This window comes from Charadrius vociferus, unplaced genomic scaffold, assembly GCF_000708025.1.
Source record: "Charadrius vociferus isolate BGI_N301 unplaced genomic scaffold, ASM70802v2 scaffold581, whole genome shotgun sequence".
In the NCBI taxonomy this organism is placed as follows: domain Eukaryota; kingdom Metazoa; phylum Chordata; class Aves; order Charadriiformes; family Charadriidae; genus Charadrius; species Charadrius vociferus.
In genome coordinates this window covers 281,777-304,197 of record NW_009647024.1, presented here as the reverse complement: position 1 = coordinate 304,197, position 22,421 = coordinate 281,777, and the positions used below count along the sequence as shown (strand labels likewise).

Sequence of the window (22,421 nt, the reverse complement as noted above, 5' to 3'; positions counted from 1 at the left end):
GTTCTGAATGTTCATGGTGCACATGAATCCCATTTTCACATTCTTCCTGCAACCTTAAGACTGTTACTTCTGTTAACAGGAAAAATATGCCAAACAGTTTTTGACTTCAGTGACTAGAGGTTCAGGCATTAAATGTTGCAAGATACAGATTAAGAATCCTACATTAAGTGTTACTGGACTCCTGTTGCACAAATAGCACCCAACAGTCACAGAAGTTACTGCTACTACTTCTACTGGAAATGAGGAGAAACAGCCAAGCTGTTTCAGCAATGTTTTTCTGACTGGTGCCTTACCACAACATGCAAAGATAAAAATCACTAGGCATGAAAAAATTCTGAGCTCCATAGGTGGGCATTTCTGAAGACTGGGGCTGATTACAAAGGAAATGTCAATGAAGATTTAGTAGGTGATAGTGTGCCTCATAATCATTTCAAATGAAGTTGAAAGCCATTCAAAACTAGCTGGCATTGCTTCAATGAAAGAAGCCATTTCATGCATGTTTGCCAGTTGGTGGTCCAGTCAGAAACTGAGTTAGGACATGAAGAATACATGACAAAGCATTTATATGAAAATATATTCTGCCATTAACTTAGCAGTCAAGCAAAAAATTAGAGCAGTTCTTGCAAAGCAGTCTTACATTCTGCTTTCCCATGCACTCAAATGGTAGCTACATACAGCACGCATTAATCTGCATTAACAGCACAGAAATCAGCTTAATATTGGATTAAGCTTTCTTTATTATATCTACAGGACTTTTAACTATAAAAACACAATTGATATGATTAGCATCTTAAATCACTACACAGTTTTTCCTCCGTGTGAGCTGGCAGTTTCTGTCTAACCTGGAGTAAACTGAAGGTACTGCAGGGAAGTCAGATTTCTCAGCACACAGTAATGCAAGACCATTGTTGCACACTGCTCAACACAGCAACTTTGTAGGTACTTGTATTAGCATATTTCCTCCTATGATCACTTGTTTACTACTCTAAGAAAACAAGAGTTTCAGTGACCAAAGTAGTAAACTAGAATTATCAGAGAACACTTTAGAGAAATCCTGCCTTTTCCTCATAAAGCATCCTTACCAGTAAATAGATGCAGCAAATTGATTTTGTAATCCATAGGATCCCCACATGGAGGTTAATAGCTGGATCCAGAGAGCAGCTATTCTTGTCCAAAGGCCATAAAGCACCAGTACAGCCACACCATAATGGAAACTCTGCCCATCATGCGGCTTCTCTGAAGTTTCAAATGGCACCATCAGTAGGTACCAAAGTCTTTAAGGATCTGGGCAAAAATAGTGACTCAAAGCTGAGAACTCTAAACATCATACTGCACCTCTTCCATTAAAAAGGAAATTTTAAAAGACAAATGTCTTACAGAAAGAAAGCAAAACCTGACTGCCGTGTAGCAGTCTGCACAACTTACCTAGAGCAGTACCACTCCCCACCATCCCTTGAGCAAGCACTCAAAACTTTGACCATGCCTTTGGCTAATTGGTTCCTCTAAAGATTTTTCTTCCATTTAAAAAACCAAAAAACAGAAAGACAACCTCAGAACCCATGGGACTACACTCTGAACATGAGGCTTAAGTGCTACATGTTAAGCCTTTTTAAAAGCTAAGGCAAAAGTATGCACTTTTTTGTACAGATTTTATTGCAACACACCAGCTAATTCCCAAACACAAATTGTTTGTCTTGGTCAAAATTTAGTCACAGGATTAGACCATGAGCCTCAATATCTGACCACCTATTTCGATTTTCATATATGATACAAACTTCAGAGGCAAGTTGCTACAAATAAAATGTTACATTTCTGTCCCAGCAATTCTAAGTTAATTTTCTGAGCTCTTCACTTGGAACAGAGGTAAAAAACTTCATACATGTACAAAGCTGCCAGTCCCTTTTTCAGAATACAATTTTGCTACCTGAGGACTACTTATGATTACCGGTGTCTATATTACTTGTCAGGACACTGAGAGTATGACAAGCAACAAATCTAAAGAACAAAATGTATTCAAAATTAAAACAAAAGGCTTACAGGTCAATAGATGCCTTATCTCTACAGTCATGTGATATCTGAAGTATGTTTGATTTTCGTAAGAGATCGGAAAAAATTTTGCTGCGGTTCTACATCAAAAAACCATGTGAAGTATGTAAGGCAGTTTCCACAGGAATACTAGTTCTGTGTGCTTGTGTAAGCGAAGACAGTTTAAAGAAGCAGTTAGCATCTACATTGAGCTACCTTCTAATAGGAAGACTGCTTGTTTTCGAAAAATCTTCACCAGAGTATCATCCAATTCAATTTCCTGTAGCTTAGAAATGAGCTGCTCCTCATTTCGACAAACCTTCTCTTGTGCATACAAGCCATCTGGCATTATTCGTTGCTGTCCCAGCCCTAGCAATGCTAATTCCACAGCCAGTGTTAAATAAGATTCCCCTTCTTCTAAGAACTTGTGTGCAGGCAGGTGCTGGTACTCCAGAGATTTGCATTGCCCCATGTTCTCTGTAAGGGGTGACACAGAAAGAAAAACACATCATTCTAACACATAATCTGCCTATAATGCCACATATACAAATGCTTCCTCTGTTAGCATTAGTTTTTTCAAATTATTTAAATAACCAGCCCAATCTCAAAATCCAGTAATCCCATCCAATTCCACATGGCAAAAATACACAAAACAATTAGGTTTTAGATAACCCGTCAATTAATAAGTTTTCGATTTTAAACTGCACAATTTTAGAGAAAAGCAGTTTCTCCAGCTTTGTGTTAATGAGGCCAAAATTGCAAGATCCATTTCAACTTCTTTTTCCCCCACCCATTTCTCTATCTCCTTAAAGCCCCAATGTGTATGAGGAAGGGAAAGTTACTTACACACCTGCATAGATTTTGGTTGAAGCTATTATGATTGTGCAAATACAACAGGCCTGGGAACTCCACAACTTTTAATCACCCTCTCTTTGACAGCACTCTTTTCAGAGTTTTTTATTTGTTACAGTTGTATTTATGATAAAAATGTATATTAACACTAGAAGTCCTATTTTCAGTAAAGATTACATATACATTCCACATAGACCATGCCATAAATTGCTTTAAAGAGTACTACCAATTTTTTTGGCACTTCAAAGACACACCATATGACAAAACACTATCCCAATCTGTAGCAGTTTATAGTCTAATTTGGGAACAAAAAGCTATAACGGACAGATGTAAGGAGAAGGACAACTGCAGCAAATGGGAATGCTGAATGCATTTGGTAGATTGCACAGGCGTGTGTAGGAAGAAGTTACTTTTCAACACACATTATTTTTATTTCATGGTGGTGTTTTGGTGTTTTTATAGTTGCAAAGAATCTGATTGCTGATTTCTTTTACTTAAAAGTTCTTCCAGAATTGGTGAATATGGAATTTGAAATTTATTGAACAAAATCTAATTGAACAAAAGGAGTTTTGAGGCAAAGCCCCAAGAAGATTGTGGATGTGCATATAAAAGAGCTGCAGGTAGAGGGATGAATCCAGTTTATGTTCACACAGGTGTTGATAAGAAGCTACCACAGAGGTGGAAAAAGACTGACAATAAGGAATCAATCAGTTATGGTCCTGGGAAGTGAATACTGAAATTAAAATGGGTGTACACATCCTATCCTAAATCATGTATCGGTACTGCAACACTGCTTTCCAATCCAGGTAATTTATAGACCAAGTATGTTATCAGTTTTAAGTGCTTTGTCATCAATTTGAAGTATTATGTACATGTGTAGCCAAGAAATCCAATAACATCCTGGGCTGCATTAGGAAAGCGTTGCCAGCAGGTTGAGGGAGGTGATCCTTTCCCTCTGCTCAGCACTGGTAAACTCACACCCAGAATGCCATGTCCAGTTATGGGCTTCCCAGCACATGGACATACTGGAGCAGATCCAGGGGCCAAAAAGATGATTAAAAGACTGCAGCATCTCTCACATGAGAGAGAAACAGGTGGGATTATTTAGCCTGGAAAGAGAAGGCTTAGGAGAATCTCACCAAAATGTACAAATATCTTATGGAAGAATGTAAAGAAGACAGTGCCAGACTCTTCTCAGTGGTATCCTGTTACAGGACAAGAGGCAATGGGCACAAACTGAAATATAGGAAGTTTCATCTGAAAACACTTTCTTACTGTGGGGGTGGTTGAATACTGCAAGAGGTTGCCCATAGAGACTGTACAGTGTTCATTCTTGGAGTTACTCAAAACCCAAGTGGACACAGTCCTGGGCAACCTGCTCTAGGTGACCCTGCTCTGAGCAGAGCAGGTGGACTAGATGATCTCCAGAGGTGCCCTCCAACCTCAATGCTTCTGCGATCCTGTGATTTCCTGCAATCTCTCAGAAAGAAGACAGAGCAATGTATGTGGAGAGGGTTGATGCTATGAAGTCTTATTCAGTTTTATTTCAAGTGTGAAATACAGAATTGTCTTCAAGAATGAGTAACTGGTAATTTTTTAAGTGCCTTCATATTTTAATTTAAACACTTTCTCTCCCTTGTGTTTTCTTAAGGAACGCAAATGTCAGTTCTTATACTACAAAAATACTGGCTTTGAAGCTGATTCAGAAAGTCAAGACAGAAAGAGGCCTCTGGTGAATAAAGACATGTAGAATATTGCTCCCTTTGCTTGGCCTTACCCATGAAGTCTGAGAATCCATGGAAGCTCTCATCATCCACCCTGCAGGCTTCCATCAGGCTACTGAAGAGGGTGCCGATGGGGTCCAAAGGGTGTCCCACCCAACCTTCAAGATTCGTTATTGAGGTTACTCCTCTGTGGAGAAGATCTGTGCCAGAAAAGATGGAGGGAGAAGGGAGGGAAAGAAAGCGCATGTTAGCCCCTCCAAACAATTATAAAAGTAAAACTCATTACAATGCTCTCTGTACAGAACTCAAAGAACGTCCAGTAACTTCTGCTTAGGACAAAATAGGATCTCTCAGGCTGAATACATTGCCCTATGTTACAAGATGAAAAAAAGAGCAAAGGACAAATATTTTGAGCACTAGCAAGGCATATTATGAGTCAAAAATTTCAACTGCAGTGTCTTTTGAAACCCCTTCCTCAATACCTGTACATCTGCTGAAAAATTACAGTAAGGAATTTTTTTGTAAAACATTCACAATAGTTTCCTCACTCAAAAAGAAACAGTATCACTTTTACATTTTAGGCTAATCTGATGGCACTGAAATAAATGAAAATATTCTAACATATGTTCCAATTTCATGAATAAAATATGAGCTTATCCTGCATCTAAATATTTATTGAAGTAATAAACTCAGGGTGACAGCCCTTTAAAAAAAATAAAATGTTTAAATGAGGTATACAAGAATAAATTGTCCTTTAAGCAGATCAAATGCATTTTTTGTCATTCTAAAATTTCAGTCCACAAATACCTTCACAGATACTTTGTTTTCCAGCCCTCACCCATCATTTGGTTAAAACATGAAAAAATGGTTTAGCGCAGTGAATGAAGGAAGTGTGGTTGTGGTAACAGATGTTAGAGATTCCTCAAATCCCTTTTTTTCTTAAGAGTCTTATGGCAACAGCTCCCCTTTGACTCCAACTCCCAACACACACACGACTGAACTATGAGAAGTCAGATGCATTATGTGTGACCACTTAAACACTGTATACCAGCGGCTATGGATGATCTGTTTCTTGGCCTGTTACACAGTAACTTGTACCTGCTTCCACTCTCTCTTATTCACAAAGTGCCATCTTTCTGAGTAATCATATGTATTATCACAGAGCTTTTAAATTCTGCTTCTTGCCTATTTAAATGTGTGGAGCTACAAAATGATACACAGCCACACTGTCAGAAAAGTAAGGTTTGAAAAACCTTATATGAAAAACAAATAGGTAAATCATTGGCTTACTGACAAATAGCATGTACTAAAGAAGACAGGCAGAAGCAAAAAGGATTAATATTACCAAAAAGGATTAATCACAGTAACTTCTTACTGAGTCACTTAGGTTCTATTTATTTTATTGTGCCTAATTATAAGCTTCACTTGTGTCATGCCAAAAGCTTCAGTTCTCCAGTACTATAGACATTTAATTTTAAATCATGCAAGTGGTTCCATGGACATCAGATCAGTCACATGAATAAAAGCTAAGTAGAAGCACGTGGTGTTCGCTGAACTAAAACCTAAAGCTGGGCTGCAGCTGCAGAATTCATCTGCTTATAGAGAAGACCAGCACATTTTACAGTATTAGTGGTTTTTTTTAAAAAAAATCTACATATAAGAGGAAAAAAACAAAAAAGCAGTGAGAGACAACACAGAAACAACAAACTTCTTTGTTTCAGGGTAGGATGGATTGATCACACTTTATGCACTCCATTATTTATAATAGCGTAATATTAGTTGACAGCTATAGAAACTGCTCACAGGGAAAGGAACTTAATAGAAGTATTGAATGTCTAGATAATGTATTAGCAACTGGGAATGAAAAGGAGCAGTACTACGACCAGGACACTTGCAGCAGACCCTTCACACCTGCCAGTGGTATGTACATACACATGCACACACAGACATAGACCCCCGCTTCTTACTCCCCCGCCTGAGAAGCTAGAAAAGCTGAAAAGCTTTTAAGGTAACACTTGTTAAGGGAAGATACAATACATCATAAAAAGATTTCGCAAATTCTCCGAAGCAACAAAACAAAGTGTTTTTAAGTTTTGTTCAAATCTAGGATCCACAGCAGTGCTCAAAAAAACCCAAACCCCTTCCTTGGGTACCGTGGAAACAATAATGGAGGCACACAGGAACTGCCAGCTAATTCTTTTTCAGTCAGGTGTCTACTTCATCTTATAAATGCTCGTTTCTGGGAAAACGCCTGCACACACACTTGAATAACTCGCACATATGACTTCACACTGGTATTTTTGCCTACAATGCATGAGGACACATGTAGTTAAGAGTAGCAACAAAAAGCTAAAAGAAAATTTGAGTTAAGGGATTCCTGTAACAGCTGAGAAAGTAAGTCCAGTTTTTCCCTATGCATTCTTTAACCACAAAGCCATCCCCTTCTTCCACTGCCTCTTCAAACTGATAAAGTTCAGTGTGGGATTATATTGGGTAGCAAGAATCACATGCCATAGAAACTCTATCTGATGGGGAATGTTCCTTCAAAAAAAAAACAACCAACAAACCAAACCAAGGGCAGTGCTTGTCAGAGGAACACCACAGAATATTTTATAAAAACCAGTGTTTCAAAAACAAAAAAAAAGCTATCCACCTCTATTCAGAAACACAACATTTTAAGTAATATAAGAGACTCTCTTGGAGCAAACTGTCAAATTCAATTAATTTCTGTAGTGCAGACTTTACCCTGGACTTCAGGAGAGCTGACTTTGGCCTCTTCAGGGATCTGCTTGGTAGTGTACCATGGGATAAAGCCCTGGAGGGAAGGGGGGCCCAAGAAAGCTCCTTAGTATTCAAGGACCACCTCCTCCAAGCTCAGGAGCCATGTATCCCAATAAACAGGAAGTCAGGCAAAAAAGCCAGGAGGCCTGCATGGATGAACAAGGAGTTCCTGGACACACTCAAATACAAAAAGGAAGTCTACAGAGGGTGTAAGCAAGGACAGGTAGCCTGGGAGGAATACAGAGAAACGGTCCAAGCAGCCAAGGACCATGCTAGGAAAGCTAAAGCCCTGATAGCTTTAAGTCTGGCCAGGGACATCAAAGGCAACAAGAAAAGCTTCTATAGGTATGTTGGTGATAAAAGGAAAACTAGGTAAAACATGGGCCCTCTCTGGAAGGAAATGGGAGACCTGGTCACCCAGGATATGGAAAAGGCTGAGGTACTCAATGAATTTTTTGCCTCAGTTTTCACCGGTAAGGGCTCAAACCACACTGCTCGAGTCACAGAAGGCAAAGGCAGGGACTGGGACAATGAAGAACTGCCCACTGTAAGCACAGATTGAGTATGAGACCATCTGAGGAACCTGAAGGTACACAGGTCAACGGGACCTATTGAAATCCATCCACAGGTCCTGAGGGTACTGGCGGATGAAGCTGCTAACCCACTATCCATCATATCTGAGAAGTCACAGCAGTCTGGCAAAGTTCCACTGACTGGAGAAGGGGAAACATAACCCCCATTTTTAAAAAGGGAAAAAAGGAAGACCCGGGGAACTACAGGCTGGTCAATCTCACTTCTGCGCCTGGCAACATCATGAAACAGATCCTCCTAGAAACTCTGCTAAGGCACATGGAAAATAAGGAGGTGATCAGTGACAGCCAACACGGCTTCACTAAAGGCAAGTCATGCCTGACAAATCTGATGGCCTTCTATGACCATGTTACAGTGCTGGTGGATAAGGGGAGAGCAATGATGTCATCCACCTGGACTTGTGCAAAGCATTTGACACTGTTCCGCACAACATCCTGGTCTCTAAATTGGAGAGACGTGGATTTGATGGATGGACCACTCGGTGGATAAGGAATTGGCTGGATGGTTGCACTCAGTTGCAGTCAACAACTCAATGCCCAAGTGGAAACCAATGATGAGTGACATTGCTCAGGGCTCAATACTGGGACCGGTGCTGTTTAACATCTTTGTTGGCAACATGGACAGTGGGATTGAGCGTACCCTCAGCAAGTTTGCCAGCACCACCAAGTTGAGTGGTGCAGTTGACATGCTGGAAGGAAGGGATGCCATCCAGAGGGACACTGACAGACTTGAGAGGTGCGCCCATGCCAACCTCATGAAGTTCAACAAGGCCAAGTGCAACACCCTGCACAGGGGGAGGGGCAATCCCAAGCACAAATACAGGCTGGATGGAGAATGGGTTGACAGCAGCCCTGAGGAGAAGGACTTGGGCATGTTGGTTGATGAGAAGCTTAACATGAACCAGTAATGCGCATTTGCAGTCCAGAAACACAACTGTATCCTGGGTTGCATCAAAAGAAGCATGGCCAGCAGGTCAAGGGAGAGGATTCTGCCTCTCTACTCCACTCTTTTGAGACCCCACCTGGAATATTGCGTCCAGCTTTGGAGTTCTCAGCACAAGAAGGACATGGACCTGTTGAATTGAGTCCAGAGGAGGGCCATGAAGATGATTAGAGGGCTGGAGCACCTATATTAGGAGGACAGGCTGAGAGAGTTGGGGTTGTACAGCCTAGAGAAAAGAAGGCTCCAAGGAGCCTTCCAGTACCTGAAGGGAGGCCTACAAGCAAGCTGGAAGGGGACTTTTTACAAGGGCATGTAGTAGTGACAGGACAAGAGATAATGGCTTCAAACTGAAAGAGGGTAGATTTAGAATAGGTATTAGGAAGAAATTTTTCACTATGAGGGTGATGAGATGCTGGAACAGGTTGCCCAGAGAAGTTGTTGAGGCCCCATCCCTGGGAATGTTCAAGGCCAGGCTGGACGGGGCTTTGAGCAACCTGGTCCAGCGGGAGGTGTCCCTGCCCATGGCAGGGGGGTTGGAACTAGATGATCTTTAAGGTCCCTTCCAACCTAAACCATCCTGTAATTCTATGATTCATTGTCCCCCTCAATGTCAACTTTAGGCTTACACCTCAGAAATACATTGTTCAGCTAAATTGTATGTCAGACAAAAAAATTATTTTAAACACCTGCCATGCCAAATGCAAAGGTCTGTTTAAAAGCATGTAAATTATACAGTGTGAATATTTTCACTGTGTAACCAAAAACCCTGATTGAGATAAAGGCCCCATCGTGACAGACTTACTGCAGAAGGCAGAACAGAGCCCTTTCCCTGCACAGCTCACAATGCACCTTACGGAAAACCTTCGACATCCAGAATGTGAGATTACCACTATGATCGTTTAGACTGAAGAGCTAAAGTCACCTCTTTCACTTTAGTTTCAAAACTGGTTTTCTCATGCAAAATTCCAGTCCAGTGTTATTGTCACCTCGGCATGTCCTTTGCCCTTCTCTCTTCCCCACATTTACCTTTCTTCTGAGCCCGGAACATTTCCAGCTGTTTCTGCTGCTGCCTTCTTAGCATATTAACAATAGCTATTGCTAGCCTCAGTGCTTCTTGTGGGTATCCATGAGATCGTAACGCGTCCACCCTCGCACAGGCTGTAGGAACATGTTCTAAAATGGAAGAAATAATTGAGGAATAGCAATGCTTCGATGTCTGCAGCGGCCTGTTTTGCTAGGTTACTCAAAAGGGCTTTTTTGTTTGTTTTTTTGTTTTTGTTTTTGTTTTTAAAACTATGCAAGACAGACTTAAGGACTATTTCTGAGCCAGCATTTCAAGGGACCCTCTGTTCTTTTTGCCAGGCTTTTCATTCACCTCCCCACCATCCCCCCAAAATAATGCCATAGAAAACGAACAAAGCAGCAAGTCATGGAAACGTCTTTCCGGTTTAGCCACTTACCATGCCAGAGGGGCCACCCGTGAGAGTCAAAGAGGGAGTTTTCAGTGTCGTCATGGTAACAGTAGTTGGTGTATAGGTCACTGCTGATAATGTGCTGTAAGTGGCTGTCCTGCCAGTGCAGATCGCACGCCTCAATGGCTCGAGTGAACACCGTCCGATGTGGCCTGTTCGATGAATCTGTCATTTTCACAAGTTCAGAAAGCTGCATCAGCTTTTACTCATTCATATGTGAATCGGTCATTCACAGTATTCTTGTCTTCCGCCTATTCACCAACCCCCAACTGACAGCAGCCTGTCTTGCCCCCTCTCTACACCAAGCAGCCCGCAGATGACATTTCACATCCTATTATTATCCAACAGCTCAGATGAAATATGTGCCATTCACTTTGCATTCAGAAAGAGAGATCTACAAACCAGCACGGCTGACGCTAAACAGGACTTTGCAGAGGGAACAGCTAGAGATGAAGGACATTCAACAGCACGTACAGAATTCCCCTAAAAACAAACTAGAAAGTATATGGCACACAGCTACCCAAGCATCCCCAGCTTCTCTCCTCCTCAGACCCAGAGCTGCCAGAATGAGGGACAGATAAACATCACATGAAAGATTTTTTGTTGTTCTCTTTGAGAAGTGACATAAACTTTGAGCACTTGTATAAACATATAAACATACTGTAAAGAAAATGAGGTACTGAGGCCATGGGACTGACATAATGCTTACTGGACAACCTACTACGGCAAAATTGCTCTGTCGACATGGCACTCTGTCTATGAATGTTGAAATGCCATGTCAGGTTTAGCACTAGCCTGCCCATGGTTGGGCTGAACATGACGACACACAGAAAGCAAAACACCTCTGTAGGGAGTTATATGCTGAATGAACTTCTGCCCCTGGCTAGCTGTGAGATTTAAAAAAATGAATCAAGTCTACTTCCTTCAGACGTAATCTTCCAAGAAAAAGAAACAAGGAAAAACCCACCTAAGTCCAAATCTGCCACCTCCCAAGCATTTAATTTTAACTTTATCATAATTACATGAAATATGTATCAAAACACTGCAGGGTTTCAGGATTATGAGGATTTTTTTCCCAGGTACATATCCTGCATCTTCCCCAGTTATTAGCAAAGTAGCCATCTTTGCTTGAAGAGGACTGGACAAGGCTTTTGTCAGATTTCATAACCACATTTTCAGATTAGAAAGCATGATATTGAGTAAGAAAAGACACCTTCTCCAAGATGGCAGTGTTACCACTGCACCCCACACACACCTGGCAATGCAGACTGCACATAGAGAGCACATCCCACCGATAGCTGCTTTAGTTTCTCACACACTCAAGTTTAATGCAGTTGCAACAGATCTCTCTTTAAATAGGGATCAAAGGCTTTGTAACTGCAAACAAAATAAAAACCCCAACACCAGAAGGAATACAAGATTATAGTCAAGCAAAGAAACAACAGGATTTTACTTTACATACTTCAAGGACATCCAATTTTCATGCAACACGTATTTAGAAGCACCAAGTGAAAAGTTAGAAGACCTAACTAAACACAATTACTTGCTTTGAAAACATTGCAGCCCCAGCACAAAACCCCCTCCCTATTTATCCTTTCTGCAAGTATAGTATTAGTGAAAATAAATTTGGCTGGTCAATCCTCAACAAGAAATTTACTTGTCCCAGGAAAGAATGCTGAATTCTGCAAGGCTAGAGTATATAAAACAGAGGCTATATTATATGTTGCAGTCAGTGCATATGTTTAGGCTCACCTTGGTTAGCATTTGCACCCTGAGGCAAAGCATTGGTTAAATTGGGCAGCTCGTTTCCATGGTTTCCATCTTCCCAGGGACAAACATCCACACTGTTCCATTTTTTCAGCTGTTTTAGCCAACTGGCCTTCTGCTCCAACTTGCAGTGGGGATTTAAGACTATACACATCCACAGAGCACCTGATTTTAAAAAAATTGCTAAATTATGTTTTCTATTAAAAATGCGGCAGCCAATGACTAATTGCAAACTTCTATACTGTAATACTTTTTCTCCCCTCAAAGGCTACACTGCTTGCTTCCCAGCTACGCCTAACACCAGGCAGATTGAATTCCCGATGCAGGATCTCAGAGCTGGCATGGCCCATCTGAAGCAGCTGAAAGACGGTACCAAGCCAACCTTCTTAATTAAGAGGCATTAAGAGGTCTTTTGTATTAGAAAACCCAGAGTTCACAATGTATGGCTCATCAGACAGGCGTATCAGTCAAAAGCAAACAAGAATTCACATAAAGTTACAGCAGGAAGTTACCCAAGTTTTTCTTCTAATTTTTGTACCAGAAGCAAATGTTGTTTTCTACAAATGAGAACTATGTACCATCCAGCTTCATATTACAGGAACCAAAGTAGTGCGTTAATAAGACATATTTTATAAACATGTATTTCCAAACTCTGAACCCAGCAGAAGTACTGCTGATCATATAACTCATTCCCAAACACATCTGGGTCTCAGAAACCCAGTGAACACTGGTTTTGCGCAGTCTAAAAGGACTAAGTTATTTTTACTGCAATTACTTCAGTAACTCGGTTACACTAGAAAACTTGTTTTACATTTTCTGTTTACAGAGCTCGAAGGAAAAGCTAATGTGAGCTGACATTTCACACATACCATCACTTTGGAACCTGCTCCCTGAGACTATATAGCAGGGCAGGCATCAATGCATCAGGGTCTCTAGCAATAATTTTCAAATGGAAAGATTTTTCTCTAAACCAGCTATCTCTTCATCTGTGTGAACTTTGACAGAAGCATGAAGATACCCAAAAGTACTGTTTAGCAACAGTACATTTGCTCATTAAGAACGTGCTTTATACACTACAGGAGATTTAGAGAATATGCTTAAACTATGCAATCTTCATGACAGGCCAGAAAAAAAAAAAAAGGAATAAAAATGCAGCTGGTTCTCCTAGGACAATAAAATTCTCACATTCAAGTATTCTTTTGCTAACAAAGAATGCAAAATGGATACCCAGAGCACAGGCCATCACATTACATTCATTCCTAAAGTAACTTGCATGTCGGTATGCCACAGCACAGGAGCCAGTGGAAACACAGCTTGATCCTTAAGGCTGCAAGTCCCCAGCTATTCAGACCAACATGGAATGGGGAACTAACATCAAAGAAAATCAAAACCCACAATAAAATATGATATGCTACAGTGTGGAACACCAGAGAGACACTACACTACTGCAGATTATTACTGCACAGTGGTTAAATACAATACAGCAAGTGTTTAGGGTTTTTGTTTTGTTTTTTTAAGTGTCTGAAACTTGCAATGGGAGTGCATAAAGCCAATACTATTTTTAAAAGCTTCTTTTAAAATCAAATCATAAGACTTTCTTTAGACACACTCGTTAACACGCTTCATTCTCCAGAGTCCAGTTACAATTGGTTCTTCTTATTAAGCATCAATGTATTCAGCACTGCCCAAGACAGAACAACTACATTTCCTGCAATCTGCAAAACAAAACAGAAGATGGGGCATACTGGGAAAGCCTCGGACAACAGTTAACTTGGGCTTGCTTACTTATTTTCAAAATAACGTATCACTTGAGGGCACTAAGGAGACACTGTACCTCTCAGCATCTAACAAAAAAAAAACCCTAATTTAATACTTTGTAACCGGATTCCCAGCATTTCCAGACTGAAGCAAAAGCAAAGTGGAATACCTTAACTGCATTTGGTAAGTATTTTAACCATCCAGTAAGGCGGAACACATATTACTGATTACGCCATGCCCCTAGAAAAATGAGTGGCCTTTTCTTTTTCCACATCTCAGAAACACCACTAGAGGCAAAGGAATTCAATCGCCTTCTTCGGAAGCTCCACTATGAGTTTGGTACATCTAAGAGGAAGGAGAGGGAAGAGATACCCCAAAGTTCCAAGTTCTTTAGAAACTTCTTTGGTTTAAAGAGGGAAACTATGTCAAGCATAACTTCATTGTTAGCAGCAATTGTCTCAGAAACCCAGGCTTCATTTTTATGCAAATGAAGCACAAGAACAAGAGTATTTCTAATAAACCTCACACAAAACACTCAAAATTTCAATAGAGCCCAACTGCACCCAGTGACTTCAGGGCGAGCTGCATGTACATCTGAGATCTCGCCCAGCTTTCACGGCTGCCCAATTCCCTGCAGGAAGAGGAGTGTGAGACAAAACTTCCCCAAAAGAAGAGAACGGAACAGAAAGAGCCTCAGGCTCAGCTTCTGTAGTGCTACAAAGGCTACCATCTGGGAGAAGGATGCATAATGCCAATGACCCCACACTCTTCAGCCTTTTTGGGTTTCTCGGTTTATTGGTTGGGGATTTTTGTGTGTGTGATCCTCCCCCCCCCCTCCCCACCAGCGTGTGTGCACTTGCCTGTATTCTTATTTCTTCCTCCTCCTGCTCCCTAAGTGCCTTCCCCTCCCCTGACATCTGCTCCATTTTGGGCTCTTTCAATTCACTGGTTCCTGTCCTGCTCCTAGCACTGAGAAGTCTGAGGAAAATGTTCACATGTGTCCAGATCTTTACCACGTGCCAACTGGAAGGACCCTGGAGGATATTCTTCTTATTTCACTCTGATGCTGCTCAGTGGACGCTCCCCCAGGCTGGCCCTTAAATGTCACCACCAACCTGAAGGTTTACACTGGCCTCATACAAGAGATTCTCTATTTTCTACCTAATGGCTCTCATACAGGGAAACTGCTCATCACACTTACTCCTTACTACAGATAAGGCTTACAGAAAAATGAAGGGCAGCTAGTGGTAATTTGTGGGGAATTTATCTGAATGCATTTTCAGTGACTCCAGCCTGGAAACTGCTGTTGGCAACAGTCTATACTCAAAAGGAGTTTCCCAAAATACGTTCCTGACATTCTCAAGTTTACCCGTTTGACTAGGTTTAATGATGTCACCCACACCACCTGCAATATGAATAAATGGTTAATTAAAAAAAAACAACACAAAAACCAAACCCAAAACCAGAGAATGTGTTTGTGTACTCTGTTTTTCTCTCTAACATAGCTCACGCTCTTCTTCCTGTCTCCCTTTCCCCAGGACACCAGGTATCTTTTCACACTGTTTCTCAGGAGGCTGACACATCTTTCCCCCAGAACTACATACTACTACACCAAAAGTTACGTTCTGATTGGGATCCCTTGACCATGACCTATGTCTTTCCAATACAAAACTCCTCACACCACAGTGGCAAAATGATCACAATACAATATAAAAAAAAAAAATTCCCCCAGAACATAATTGGAGAATAGACATGCTGTGACTGTAATTTCATACTAATTTCACAAGGGAATGAATATTGGAACTGTCATATTGCAGTGAGGAATTGCCTATTTTGGTTCAACACTAATCCTCTTGACCTGGAAAAAGCCAGCTTTGCCAAAGCAGACTTCTGGTTCAGACAGCCCTCCTTTTGAAAATGCAGAGTTGTCATTCATCTTTAGTGTGATACACACCACGAAAAAAAAAAATCACATTACTGCTTTACACAACGCATGCCTTTCTTGTACATACAGGGGAACATCAGTACTTTTGTGTTTCTCAGTAGACATCCATACCTTTGAATTCATGGGGGAGAAAGGGATAGCACGCCTTTACACTGATTAGGATTTAAATATGCAAATTGAAAAACATTAAGAAATATTCAGTCATTCTAAAAGTAGATGTAACAGTTTCACATCCCGCGTATGCATGTATTCATAAAGCCAAAGGAAGTGCAAGGAATGTATACAGATTCTCCCAAGAGATTAAGCATTGCTCAGCTTTCATAATTCCCATTATATTTTACTCTTGCTCCAGTAAATGGGAAGGTGGTGATGGAAACAGTTTTAGTGGGGGACTATGACACTGACCATGACTGAAGATCCAGCACACAATTCTATTTGACTGTTTGATTACAGTCTTCCCAAGAAACCTGCTTTCCCCAGAAATATTGTGCTACCTTGTCAGGGCTGCTGTGTAGCTAACCTTTGGTTCGCATTTACAATACCAGTGTAAACAATGGCTGAGATTTTGCCTTTGGTTTGGAACTTTACATTTAGTATACTCAAGATCAATCCATTCATTTGCAAAATTAAAATATGCAAGAAACAGATCCACATCCATGGTGACATTTCTTTGCCCTTCCCATTAATGCACATCTCTTTCTTAAAAAATAAACACCCATAAGCTACCATGTTAACAGCATTTGAACATTTCAAAGAAAATAGAGCCAGGTAATGAAGATCATTCCCTTTGTGCAACAGACAAATCAGCTTCAGCACTTGCTGCACGCTTGCCACTGTGACCTATTTGAGCCTAATCAATTCTATTACAAAAGCATAAATTTTCCAGCATTGGAAGTACCAGAACAGCACTAGGAGACAGAACCTATGACCCCTTTAAAATGGAAGTGTCAGCAAAGGATTTTAGTGGTTTACATCTGGTTTTTAAACACATACACACTGGGACAGCCACTTGGAAACCTCAAAGAAGGTAGTGTACAGTATTTATCGCTTCTCAACAAAAGGACAAGTGCTTTCAGAATGACTGGCAAAGCCACCTTCCTCCTCCAGGCACAGAGAGACCTCCATTAGAACAAAGCACAATCAGAAGTCCCACTGGAGAATGCTCCAATTAAACAGTTGCTTTTATGGAATAGTGAAGATAGGCAAAGCACTTCAGTGCTGTTTTCTCCTTGGTAAGAACCCCAAGGAAAAGTACTCTCAGTGTTCAGTTGGATCCAAGTTGCAATTTTATTCATAAAAACAATTCCTTAATGCATTCTGGTTCCTCTGTGCAGCCTTCAGAAAAAAAGGATTTCTATGGGTGCTGTGTTTCTTGGAGAACAGAATGTTTCATTTTGCTCTAATTCATTCTATTACTGAATTAAACTTTGATGTATTGGTCTTGACAAGTGCTTCATGCTGATTGTATTGTGTATGATAGTATAATCACTCCCCATGCATTTCACACTAGCTGGCTGATTAATGCAATAGATTACCTGCAGCACTGATGGCAAAAGGGAATCATTGCCCTTCTGCACACTAAACTCTGAACGTGCATTAGAGGGAGTGGAGCTGTAACCCAGGGACAAAAAAAAAAAAAAAAAAGCCTAATTCCTTAAGTTTCCCTTTCTCTCTTGCCGCATACTGCTGCTCCAAGGGTTAAAGGCACACGTTTATTTGGCTGAAAGGAAACCTGTATTTACATTTTGAGATTCTATTCCAAGCTATCATCAACTACATGCTCTGATCTCTGTGTTAAGTAATGAAAAACTCCTGCTCTCATCTTCCTACATTTTCAACTTTTAGCACAATGGAAGAAGGAACTAACTAAGCACTTCTGTCATTTTGCATGAGCCTATTCTTCTGGGCTATGCCTTTTTTGAGTTGGTTTTTAAAACTTCTGTGTCTTCGCGGACACTCTGCCATTTGACTAAAGGGTTTCATGTAAGAACAGAAAAATGCTTGAAAGGTGAAGTTTACAGTATCATAGCCTAGGACTACAATCTCCCTAAGAAAGCACTCAGGATCTGTCACATGTCCATTAGATGCCCCTCTTTCCACCTTTATTACCCTTTAACCTAATCAGTCTACAAAGCTAGAGGAACATATAAAGCACCTGCAAATTAATCTCACCGATTAACTTCCCTAACATTCACAAACTATTCATTCATTTGCTCACAATCAATTATTCACAAACCATTCATTTGCTCACAATCAATTGAAGGTACAAGCATTGCTAATACTAGCACAAACAGTACAAAAATACTCCTTTATGACTTCTCTTAATATGATTCTTCACAATTTTCAGTAGTGGCCAATATTTACAGGTAGGCGGTGAACACAAAGTGCACTCCTGACCAAGACAGAGGTCAGATATTTTTTCAAATATTTTAACTGGTAATACATTCTTAGCAGTCACAGTCTATTTTCAGATACTTTGACAATTTTCAGAAGACAAGTTAATGTGACTACTAACTATACATACCCTAACCTACCTCTTATTTAAATTTATAATTGAGACAAATGAATTCCTCTCACAGTCAATTTTTTTTAGGAAGATGTAAAACTGGAAAGTTTGATAAGTGCAAACAAAACCAGATATTTATAAAATAAAGGGGTGAAAATACCTCTTTTTAAAAAGTGGAGCAAGCTCAAACACTCCTTTGCATAGTAGGAAGTTCAGCAAAAAAGTACGATTGCTACAACTATGCTCACAGAATATAAACTGTAATGGGCCAGAACACCCCATTCTGATTGTTTAGTCTGAATTCCTTCCTGCTCTAAAATTTCCTGAGCTATTTTCATCTTCCAGTCCAAAAAGTGACTGTTGAGTTTTTACTAAAACAGCATACTTCAATTAAGATTTCTAATACAAGGATCTAGCACAACACCTTGTTAGCTGATCTACTGCCTGGCTACCAAAACTCAAAAATCTAATCTTATTTCTAGTTTTCTAGTTAAATTTGTCCAGCTCCAATTAAAATTTTCAGCTACCTTTTATCTGCTTGGCAGAAGCCTCTTCCCTAAATGTTTTCTACCCTACATAGGTATCCTATATTATGAAGGATTTCCTTTGTCTTGCTTTGATAGACCCAAGCAGACTGAGATTCTTGCACCTCTCACTTTTAATTACTTTTCCAATCTGGAAAATTATTTTTCCAGTATCCATTCAAGATAGAAAACTGAAAAATATTACAAGGCTAGATTGCTGGACAACAGTAATGCTCAGAGAAATTAGTGAAGATTCAGTAATTCCTCTCCATAAATCTATTACTTCTCTCTAGCTCTGGTATTTACTAGAAGTGGCATTGGAAAATTAAAGTGCAGCTTAATTTACTGAAGTATTAAAAACAAAGGATGAGATGAAAGAAAAAAAATAATGCTAAATACCAGTTTGGGATCATAGTAAAACTCTGCCCTTAATCTTGGCCATAATGATTCCACAGTTAGGGCTGCAACAAGTTTTGTACCAGCTCCAATACAGAATATTTTTTTAGGACATTTATAAGTAAATCAATTCAACAGCTTAGGAATAAGAACTTCAAAAACTGTTTTAATGTGAGTACTTCAAGAAATTTGGCTCCTGCTGTAAAAGTCCTTTCCATCTAACTGAACTACATGGAAACCCAAACTTTCTGTATGGCGTTAAAAATAAGCCCCTCAAGCTATGCTTATAGACTAAAGTTAATTACGTTCACCATTATTCTTCAAATCTGCGAAATGCCACTGGAAAGAATACTGTCTTTGAAAATAACTCCCACTTACTGTCTTACTCTGGCCTCATACACCCTCATTTCAAATACCATTATGGCACATGCCAATAATGAAGGAGGAAGGAAATCGTCCTCAGAGAAGATGGACAGAACCCATCTTCGCAGAACTGCAGCCTGGCTTCATTCACCAGGAAAAAGAAGGTGATAACAACAATCGAGACACTCCAGGGCCATGACAGCAATTTCTTAAAGCTGTCATCCATAACTCAGGCTGTAGAGCAGCAAAACTGTCTTGTGATGCTAACTCAGAAGTACTGTTAATTTAGTGCCTCCGTTAGCACAAATCATTCTAATACACTGACATGTATTAACAGCTTATTCTGTGAAAGCAGATATAACCTGAAGTGCATGAACTAAAGGCACGTGTGTTTTATAACTGTATGGCAACCACACTATGTCAGCCAAGACTAAACAAAATGAAAGTAAGAGAAGGATTATCAATTAAGCAGACAGCCTACTGGATATGACACAGTTGAAGACACAAGTATGTCTAAGATATTACTCTATCTAGAAGTCCCATGTTGAAAGACCAAGGGAAATGGTTCAAAGCATGGTCCATCCCACCCCCTTTGAAACACAGGTCTTCCTACAGCTTTCACTTCAATGTCAGAAATGTACTATGTGCAACTGATTCATCTACTCTTAGAAATTTGAAGTTAACTTTATTTTCTACAGGGGCAGGGCACTGATACTCTCCTTAGCTTTAAGGCAGAACGTGATGCAATTAGAACTGGGGATACTCAAAGAAATCATGAAAATATGTACACAAGCTTGGCATTTAAATTTGAAACTTAGAGCCTTAGTACCATTTTTAAAATACCGTAAAATATGGGGAAAAGTGAATGTTTCTATCGCATAGGTGATCCTAAAAGGGGATTGCACAAAGTATGCAGCTCCAGAAAAATGGTATGAGAGCACAAAAACTGTAATGAATGCTCAACTTTAGTGATTCTTTTTCATGGCAGCCCTGAAGTAGTCATCAAACCTGGCATCAGGAAGGAATTTCTCTAGGGGCATACTGGCAACAACCCTAACTGCTTTTCTCCTTTTTTCTCCTCCACTTAAGTACCGCGCGGAGATAATCTGTTTAGAACAGCTGGCATGTCCCATTCCTACAAGTTTGTCTCTCTAATTGCAAAAGGAAGGAATGCCTGAGATAGATAGGAATATAGATGGAGAATAGCTTCATTTACGGCTAAAAGAATCTAACTTATTATTTTCTAGCAATGAATATAAAATTTTATCGGAAAAATTGAGAGTGGTTTCCAAATGAAAAAAAAAGCATTATTTAACACTCAATCATTAGTTTGCTCATGGCAAAACATTAATTAAATCTCTCTTAATTAATCTATAATGATTCCTTGCCTAAACTCAACATTTAGAATTAAGTTTTAGATTAGGAGCAAAATGTTGCTAATAAAAATTTAGGCATGATCCTTCAGCAAATATATTGTACTATTTCTCTACATGACATAATTTTGTAAAATAATATTTTAGTTTTAAATTTTAACACAAAAATATATCCCTATAATCCAGAAAGTGGCCAAAATATCAGCAAATGTGCACTCAAAAGTAGATCATCAGGCTATTCCAAGATTTAAAAAGCAGCCCACAACAGGGCAAGTGTTAGTGGAAAACTACAAAAACTACTAGAACTACTAAGGCAAAGATGTGTTATTCCGCTCAGGAAATACCTTTATGACAACAACCCATTTAGTATGCATAACAGAAAGGATTCTAAGGATGTCACCCAGGAAAGCTTTATCCCACGAATGAGGCTCATGGCAATATCGCGAGATGTTCCTACACTTAAAAACTTTAGATACCAGTAAGCAGTTGAGGTAGACAGGAGAAGCTTATGCATTAAAAGACTAGGGAAAATCTGGGCCCTCTCTGGAAGGAAACGCAAGAAATGGTTACACGGGACAGAGACAAAGCTGAGGTCCTCAACGACTTTTTTGCCTCTGTCTTCACAGGCAAGGACTGCAGCTGCACTGCCCATGACACAGAATGTAGAGGAGAGGATTGGGAAAATGGAGAACCGCCTACTGTAGGTGAAGATCATGTGCGAGACCACCTGAGGAACCTGAAAGTGCACAAGTCCATGGGACCTGATGAGATACATCCGTGGGTCCTGAGGGAACTGGCAGATGAAGTTGCTAAGCCACTAGCCATCATATTTGAGAAGTCGTGGCAGTCTGGCGAGGTTCCTGCCAACTGGAAAAGGGGAAACATAACCCCTATTTTCAAAAAGGGAAAGAAGGAACACCCAGGGAACTACAGGCCAGTCAGTCTCACCTCTGTGCCTGGCAGGATCATGGAGCAGATCCTCCTGGAAACTCTGCTGAGGCACACAGAAAACAAGGAGGTGATTGGTGACAGCCAGCATGGCTTCACCAAGGGCAAGTCATGCCTGACAAATCTGATGGACTTCTATGAAGTGGTTACAGCTGCACTGGACAAGGGAAGAGCAAGTGATGTCATCTACCTGGACTTATGCAAAGCGTTTGACACCATCCCACATGACATCCTGGTCTCTAAATTGAAGAGACATGGATTTGACAAATGGACCACTCGGTGGATAAAGAACTGGCTGGACAGTCGCACTCAAGGAGTTGCGGTCAACGGCTCGATGTCCAAGTGGAGATCAGTGACAAGTGGCGTTCCTCAGGGGTCGGTACTGGGATCTGTACTGTTCAACATCTTTGTCAGTAACATGGACAGTGGGGTCGAGTGCACCCTCAGCAAGTTT

General features: G+C 40.3%; 1 protein-coding gene across 1 annotated transcript in view; it reads right to left on the bottom strand.

Moving 5' to 3' along the window:
* Positions 1-22,421, bottom strand: part of ZSWIM6 (zinc finger, SWIM-type containing 6) — a 54,866-nt gene that overhangs the window by 15,195 nt on the left and 17,250 nt on the right. The window contains exons 5-9 of the mRNA XM_009895506.1: positions 12,140-12,319; positions 10,376-10,552; positions 9,942-10,088; positions 4,655-4,801; positions 2,242-2,502 (exon numbers count right to left, since the gene is read on the bottom strand). Of these exons, the coding sequence (XP_009893808.1) occupies positions 2,242-2,502; positions 4,655-4,801; positions 9,942-10,088; positions 10,376-10,552; positions 12,140-12,319 (912 nt within the window). The remainder of the gene's footprint in view (positions 1-2,241; positions 2,503-4,654; positions 4,802-9,941; positions 10,089-10,375; positions 10,553-12,139; positions 12,320-22,421) is intronic.